At 33.7% G+C, this 9007-nt stretch overlaps 1 protein-coding gene across 5 annotated transcripts in view; it reads right to left on the bottom strand.

Moving 5' to 3' along the window:
* The window catches only part of LRBA (LPS responsive beige-like anchor protein), an 840314-nt gene that overhangs the window by 610246 nt on the left and 221061 nt on the right, over positions 1 to 9007 (bottom strand). For all 5 annotated transcript variants that reach the window (XM_023733554.1, XM_023733553.1, XM_023733556.1 and 2 more), the window contains exon 31: positions 4820 to 4950. In XM_023733554.1, coding sequence (XP_023589322.1) covers positions 4820 to 4950 — 131 coding nt within the window. The remainder of the gene's footprint in view (positions 1 to 4819; positions 4951 to 9007) is intronic.

Genomic DNA, 9007 nt, shown 5'->3' with positions numbered 1-9007 from the left:
TTTTTTTTTTTTTTTTTTTTTAAGACTAGTGTCAGTAATGTCAGGGTGAGATGGTATTTTTTTAAGACTAGTGTCAGTAATGTCAGGGTGAGATGGTATCTCATCGTAGTTTTAATTTGCATTTCTCTAATGGCTAATGATCGCAAGCATTTCCTAATGTGTGTTAGCCGTCTGAATGTCTTCTTTGGTGAAGTGTCTGTTCATATCTTTTGCTCATTTTTTAATTGGGTTATTTGTCTTTTTGTTGTAGAGGTATTGCAGTATCTTGTAGATTTTAGAGATTAGACCCTTGTCAGATATGCCATAGCCAAAAACTTTTCCCAGTCTTTAGGTTCTCTTTTTACTCTCTTGGTAAAGTCTTTTGATGAGCCTCAGTGTTTAATTTTTAGGCACTCCCAGTTGTCTAGTTTCTCTTCTGATGTTTGTGCATTGTTAGTTATGGTCTGTATTGTCTTCAAGCCATCAGGGCCCCTACTGTTGTCCTCATTTTTTCTTCCATGATCTTTTTCATTTTAGGTTTTCTATTTAGGTCTTTGATCCATTTTGAGTTAGTTTCTGTGTATGGTGTGAGGTATGGATCCTGTTTCATGTTTTTATACATGAGCATCCAGTTTTGCCAGCACCATTTGTTCAAAAGACTGTCTTTTACCCATTTAATGGACTTTGGTCCTTTGTCGAAGATCAGCTGACCATAGGGGATGGATTTACTTCTGGGTTCTCAATTCTGTTCCATTGGTCTATGTGTCTGTCATTGTACCAGTACCAGGCTGCTTCAACTACCATGGCTGTATAGAACGTTCTGAGATCAGGTAGGGTGAGGCCTCCTACTTTATTCTTTTTCTTCAATAATGCTTTGTTTATCCAGGGCCTCTTTTCTTTCCATCTAAAGTTGGTGATTAGTTTTTCCATCTTGTCAAGAAATGCTGTTGTTATTTGGATCAGGATGGCATTATATCTGTAGATAATTTTGGGTAGTATTGACATTTTCACAATGTTAGGTCTTCCTATCCATGAGCATGGTGTGTTTTTCCATTTATGTAGGTCTCTTTCAACAGTGTTTTGTAGTTTTTTTGTATAGTTCTTTTACATTCCTGGTTAGATTTATTCTTAAATATTTTATTATTTTAGGGGCTATTATAAATGGTATTGTTTTCCTGATTTCCTTTTCAAAGTTCTCTTTATTGCTATATAGGAATCCAGCTGATTTTTGTATACTGATCTTATATCCTGCTACTCTGCTGAATCTTTCTATTAGTTCCAGTAGTTTTCTTGTGGAATCTTTGGAGTTCTCTATGTATAGGATCATATCATCTGTGAATAAGGATAGTTTTACTTCAAGTATATGTTTTATTAACCAAGTCTATTACTGAAATTGAGCAGTCTCTTATTGATGACTCATTATAAAATTCAGAACCGTGGTCATCCTAAGACACAATGGCTTAAAGTCCATAACCAACCAGCTGTCATCTTATCAGCTCAGATTCATGGCAACCCCATATGTTCAGAATAGTACTGCACTCTATAGGGTTCTCAAGGCTGTGACCTTTTGGAAGCAGATTGCCAGGCTTTTCTTCTGATGTACCTGTGAGTTCGAATCACCACCCTTTCAGTTACCAGCTGTGCGCTTAACTGTTTGCACCATCCACGGACTACTTAAGGTCCAAAAAACCAAACTCGTTGCTGTCAAGTTGATTCTGACTCATAAGACCCTACAGGACACAGGAGAACTGCCCCAGAGGGTTTCCAAGGAGTGGCCGATGGATTCAAACTGTTGACCTTTGGGTTATTAGTTGTAGCTCTTAACCACTGTGCCACCAGGGCTCCTAAGGTCCATAGGGACAGGTATTAACCATACTTTCACATAAAGAAAATAATCTAAGACCATATCCAGACTTACCTCACTTGCCCAGATTTGCAAGAATATACTGCCCTGCTTAGCATGCAATTACAACAACCAGTTAAACTGCAAATCACTTCTTAAATCCTGTTTGCACCGAAGAAGAAAGAAAATAAATTTCTACTTCTTTACTTATTTTTGGCAGGAATAGGGTGAATAGATCAAGAGATTCACCAAAAGAAAAAAATAATCTACCAGCTAACAACACTGCACAGGAAAAGACAACTATTTGCGAGTTTTGGAAACCAGGTGAAAGTAGTTCACAAAGGTACATGGGCAGGTATAGTAGGAAAATGCATGTAAAGTGAGGCTGTCAGGAAGTAAGAAACAAGACTGAAAACACTAGATTGGGTTAGTTTTTCTTATCAAAGCAGTAATGTTCTTGGCAGCAATTAACAGAATGGAATAGAAGTAATAAACTGAAATAGCAAACAAAACAAAACAAAATAGCATATAACAACAGCAAACAAGAGCATAATGAAAAAGGAAGAGAAAAGTAGGAGTCAGGTGTGAAAACCAAAACAAAATATTTTTTAAAAGACCATCATCAGAAAGAAGTTTTGGAATGACTGTAAAAGGAATGAGCTACTTAAAGAAACAGTGGCTGTGGGCAGAAATAGCCAAAAATTGAAGCCAAAAAATGGAAAATACTAGGAAATCATTTGACAAATAACCCTTCTACAAATTATACAAAATGTAAATAATAAAATAAAATGTATATTATGGGCTGGATCAATAATACAGGTATTTAAGGATTTTGGATTTGTTTTTGTTTGTTTTTGCTAATAAATACAACAGTATTTAAAATAGCAAACTATTTTTTAATTCTGCATATATTTTTTCAGGGTGAGCATTTTATAATACATTTATTGAAAAAATACAATGCTGCAGAAAGAAATGTATTATACTAATTTCAAATATTGCCTAAATATCTCAGCTTTCTTTGTTCCTTATCTCTTCAGAAGACCGAATGATTTAAATTTTGAAGAATATATTTAAAAGCAATCAAAGAATCCTATTTACTCCATCCTATAAACTGAAACAAAAAGAGCAATAAATTCACAGTAAGAGGAAAACACTTCACTCAGCGTATTGCGAACCCTTGAAATTCCTACATTTGCGATGGGAAGTTACTGAGGAATTCACTATTACTGAATTTAAAAAATGGCATACAAGTAATTTCAAAGACATAAGTAAGTTTTGTCCTTTTCCGAATAGGAGCTGGTCTAGAACTACCACCAAAGATATATATAAATATGCATGCTTTAGAAAGGGGTGGGGAAGTAGGAATTTGCATACCTGCCTAAAATGAATTATCAAATTGTTTCTCCTCTTTAAAGAAAAAAGGAAGCATTGGGGCATAGGAAACAGAAAGAAAGAAGAAAAAACTGGTAGAGTTCTATACTTATTTCCCCTTACATTTTCTCACTAAGACGGTGATGAAAAGGCTAGGCAACACAATACTCTGTCTACTACCGCTGGAGCTTTTGGTTTCCTGATGGACTTTTTTAAAAATAATTATTTTTTTCCTAAGTATAGACATAATATAAGACTACTAATGGAATTTGAAAAAGGCACTAAAATTAAACTTTGAAAATAAAAATTGCCAGCAGTCCAAAAACATGGAAATAACCAGGTAATGCCAGAGTACGTTTCTTTGTTTTATCTATGTATAAAAGGAATATCCTCACCTAGTAATGATTACAATACATTTTTTAGTAAACCTACTATCTGCATTTTCTCTTGTCACTAAATGTCATAAAATTTGTAAGGGATTAATTGCATTGAAAATTTTGAAAAAATATTTTTTATTAACAAAGCGAAAGAACTTACCTTTAAAAAAAAACAAAAAGAAAACAAAGACCAAACATAGTTTTTGTTTCTGGCACATGATTATATTACACACACTAATACACACACACAACTCATTCCTGACTATTGGCCAGTAACATTATCAAGCCTGGAGCAAAACTCTCTAAGATACACTAGTTTGTAAAACCTTGCCTGAGACGTTCCAACAGAAGAAGTAAAAACATTAATTCTGATCTGAGTAAACTCTACCTAGTCATTCCTTCAAATTCCCTTAATTTTTAGTAATCTCATTCTAGAGTGACCAGATGAATCTTTTTGAGGATGCATTATCCTGTTAATAATTTTTTTATAAATGAGCATATTTGAAAAAAATTGTACAGATAAAAAAATATCATCCCCTTTGTCCTAAATTGGTCGTTTTAATACTACATGGTCAGTCTTCCAAGTTTACCTGATATCGCCACTAAGCTTCTGGTCAACATACAGAGATTTAGGATCGTGTGCCCAGATATACACACCAAAAAGCTTTTTACACTTGGAAAAAACATAGAAGGAGAGATGGACAAAAATAAAATTGTTACAATAGTTATTGGTCCAGGATGAATAGTACTAGAATGATATTATAGTCCAGGGCAGCATTCCCTTTCCAAGCCTCCAACTCACAAAAATATTGATGAGAAAACAAAGTAGGGAATATTGCATAAACAGCTGACAAGTGCTTTCTAGACTAAGGGACTATATGTCACCAAAACTTTCCTATACATATCTTCTATACACATCTATACACATCTTCTCAAGGACAGGAAAAGAAAAAAAGATGAGAAAGTATTTTTATAAACCTACCATTAATTCATGCATTTATCCATCCATCACACACTAGTATGTTTCAGCACAGAAAATAATAAATTCCTTAATTTAACTTATTTGATATTAAACATGAAGTATACTCAAATTTATTCCAAAAATTACTAAACAATTAATAGTATAATATAAAGGCATAATTGTTTCTAACATGCCCAACAAAACTTCTTATACTTTATCAATAATATTAAATTTTGTTCAAATGGGATCTAAAATTTTATTTGTTTAAATCACTGATAACTAACTCACCAGGCGACTCTCCAACATCTGAGGCTTGGGCTGAATCATATGAAGAAACCACACTGACAGCACTGGTAGGTATGTTTGTACTTGGTGTGGAAGGTAAGGCTGCTGATTTTTTTGTTGCAATGACGACACTTCTATAATGAAGAAAGTAAACAGATTAAAAAATACAGACACTCAGGTTAATTACACGAACTTCCAAACAGAAACTAGAAAACTAATTTCTTTTTCTAACTTTCTTTCTTTTCTCTATTTTAATGTACAATTCAGAATATTCTCCCAGTATGAAATCTCTTCAATCATGTTCATATTTATCAGCATTTCAATTTTTGTGGAACAGAAGACAATGCCCTATGAAAATACAACAATCCCTTTTAACATTTAAACATTTTATTACTTTTTTTTAAATTTGGGATCATCTTTAACTGTCCAACTTAAATAGTATCTAACCAAACAAAGATATACAAAAATAAATAAATAAAACATTTTGGCACTCAAATGGAAAAGTAGTTAACTTTTTCTTAACCTCAGAATTGAAACAGAAAACTCAGTATGTTTTTACAAAGATTTTATAGCAGTTCTAATTTGAAATCATAAAATGTTAGAAATCTTATAAAGCAACAAAATGCAGATATCAACAATTTTTAACGCATATACAACCCAAGTCTTTCTTTTTTTTTAAGCCCACAAAGACTACATCTTTTGAAAATATACATTGAAAAATAATGCATAGGTATAAAAACTAGACACAAAAATATCAATCAAAGTTGTACATCTTGCATATTACTCAAACACAGGTATTTATGAAATACCAATTTTCAATTAAAGTGTAATACTTTATACCAAAACAGTAACTAAAAGACCTTGGTTAGGCATAACTTAAAGGCATTTTTAATTGAAGTCAGTCCCATAAACATGCAAAAACCCAGTTAACGAGGTAAAGAGGACAGCTGATATATAATGCACTCCCACAGCAGCTCTTACTTTTAATTACCTGGTGTTAACCATAAGGCTAAAGTCTTCAACATTCAATTTATTTAATCACATCTTTTGTTGACAATATTGTAACTGCAAGCAGCAAGTATTCCCTTAACAGCTTTAAAGTAGTTTCTAAATAAAGTTAGATACTTGATACCAGTAAATGTATTCAAAAGTAGAAATTATGTAATTCTAATACTTAAAGAATGCATTTTTTTGTTGTTGTATTTCAGAAAGAGAGAACACAAAGCCAAACAGGTTCCATTTTACTTCACTGCCTATCATGTGAGGGCGAACACTGTTACCAATTAAATCACGTTCTCTCATGCTAGGCATGGCTTAGTCAGTGTACTTGGAGGTAGCTGGTGTCACATCATTATAAGGGTGACTGCCAATGTTAACTATACACTAAAAAATAGAAGCAACAACCACCTGAGCCCCCAATCCAAAACGGTGTGCTTAAACCATGGCAGCTTATATCAGATGAAGATTACTGACTTTAGGGGAAGTAGATATGACCTGTGTGTGTGTGTATGTGTGTGTGTGTTTGTGTGTGTGTATGCGTGTGTGTGCACATGGGGGTGGATGTTACGTGGAGAAAAACAACACAAAATGTAATTTGTATACTTCCTACTCTGCGCAGAAATTTATAAGGCTATAGTTTAAGAAAATCCCTAGCAATTTATTTTGGGAGGGAAGTTAAGGAGGTAGGGAAGGAGAAATGGATGAATTTACTTTCACATTTGTTCACGTAAGAGCCAGCAAGATCTAGTTTACATCTAATAAGTAAGTACTGGTAGGAGCAATATAAAGTAAAAGATAGTATTTAGAAAAGTGATACTGCTTTTTCTATAGTTAAAATTTATGATACATATACCTACCTTATGACCCAGCAATTCCCCTCCTAGCTATTTACCCAAGAAAACTGATATACACAAAAAGACTTATACAGTAATGTTCATAGAGGCTTTATTTATGATAGCTAAAAACTGGAAATAGCCCAGGTATCCTTCAAACAGGAAAACAAATAAGCAAATAGTGGTATGTTTATATAAGTGAATACTACTGGGCAATAAAAAAGAAACTCTGATATACACAAAAACAGGTACGAATCTCAAAAACATAATACTGAGTGAAAGGAGCTTTATACAAAAAAAAAAAAAAAAAAAAAGTGTTTCCTTTTACATTAAGTCCTAGAACAGGCAAAACTAATCTATAACGGGAAACACACACACAACACATAACCACCTCTGGAGGATAGGGACAGTGTTGGCTGGGAAGTGGCAGGACGGAATTTCAGGGGCGACTTTATCTTTTTTTTTTTTTTTTTTTTAAATATTTTATTGTATTTTTGGTTAAAGTATACACAGCAAAACAGGTTCCCACCCAACAATTTCTACACATAATGTTCAAAGGATGATTTTATCTTCATGGGAGTTTTGGATTACAGATGTATATGAATGTCACAACTTATCAAATGGTATACTTAAGAGCTTTGTCTTCCATTCTACATGAATTTTACCTTTAAAAAACTGTATAAAGAGATCTCTACAGGCTCAAGTGTTTAAGGATGAAGTGTACTGAGGTCTGCAACATTGAAATGCATAAACAAAAAATAAGATTAATTGATAGAGGATGGATATATGAAGAGTTACAGTATATGATAAAGCAAATACAGTAAAAGGCTAATTGTAGAATTTTGGTGATGCGTACAGGAGTGTTCACTGTGTAGTTACTGCAACTTCTCTGTATGTTTAAACATTTTCATAAAAAAATGATAAAACTAACAAAAAAATTTACTACAAATGTTCAATAAAATGCATAATCCCATTTTCTCAAAGATGATGCGGTTAATTAAGACAACAAAAGAACTTTATCTCATTTCTAATCCTTTAGCCTAGTGCCATTAATACCACTTTCAATCATGAATAATCCCTATTCATTAATTCAGTTCAGTAAATACTTGTTGTCCAAGATTGTTCAGACATCCTCAGGAATAATGCATCTTTATCATGTATGGGTTTCATATGTATTTACATTGAACCCAGTTATCTCTCACATACTTCTGCATCATGCTCTTCTGATTCCTGAGCATGCTGTATCATTTCACAACTCCAACTCACTGTACAGGCTATTCCTGTACCAAGATGACTTCTTTGCCCTGCTTGCCAGCAAACTCCCACTCATCATTTAAAACTTTGCTCATACATAAACCTCCCAGACCCCATTCCCCAAAAAACTAAAACCAAACTCGTTGCCATCCAATTTCACTCAGACCCTCCAAGTCAAAGTTAATTATGCAATGTTCGTTGTGCTCCCAGATCTTCTTATGTAGTAAAAATTACAAATTATAATAGCTGCTATGGTTTATTAGGAGCCCTGGTGATGCAGTGGTTAAGAGCTTGGCTGTAATGAGAAGTTTGGCAATTTGAATCCACCAGCCACTTCTTGGAAACCCTATGGGGCAGTTCTACTCTGTCCTATAGAGTCGCTATGAGTTGGAATTTACTCAATGGCAACAAGTAAAAACACATTAATTCTCAAAACAATTCTAAGGTATGTATTATTTCCATTTTAAAATTTAAAAAGTAAAGCTCACAGAGGTAAACTAACCTGTCAAAACGATCGAAATGCCTTACAAATGGAGGTTTGTCTGAAACCAGAGCCTCTATTCTGAACTGTTTCCTCATATTGACTTCTTTTTATGTAATTTTACTGAGATATAATTCAAATATGACACAATTCACCCATTTAAAGTATACAAGTAAATGATTTTCAGTATGTTCACAGAGTCGTGCAACCATCATCACAGTCATATTGACCTTTAAACATAACTCTGTTATAAACATCTTCAAGTAATGGTAATGAAAATCTGCAAGATATAAAATTATATATATATTACTATTAAAATACTATATTTTATAAACGAAAATAGTCTCATTCTTTACCCCAGCATTGTAATTACTAGATAATAGAGAAATAAGAAGCCTGGTGGTACAGTGGTTAAGCACTTGGCTGCTAACCAAAAGGTTGGTGGTTCGAACCCACCAGCTGCTCCATGGAAGAAAGATGTGGCAGTCTGCTTCCGTAAAGATTACAGCCTTGGAAACTCCATGGGCAGTTCTACTCTGTCCTATAGGGTCGTTATGAGTCGGAATCAACTCGACGGCAATGGGTTTGGTTTTGGTTTAGAGAAATAAAGTTAATCAACTTCCA

This window comes from Trichechus manatus, unplaced genomic scaffold, assembly GCF_000243295.1.
Source record: "Trichechus manatus latirostris isolate Lorelei unplaced genomic scaffold, TriManLat1.0 scaffold00059, whole genome shotgun sequence".
NCBI lineage: Eukaryota > Metazoa > Chordata > Mammalia > Sirenia > Trichechidae > Trichechus > Trichechus manatus.
The sequence above is the reverse complement of the archived record's forward strand: the minus strand, read 5'-3'. Positions and strand labels throughout refer to the sequence as shown.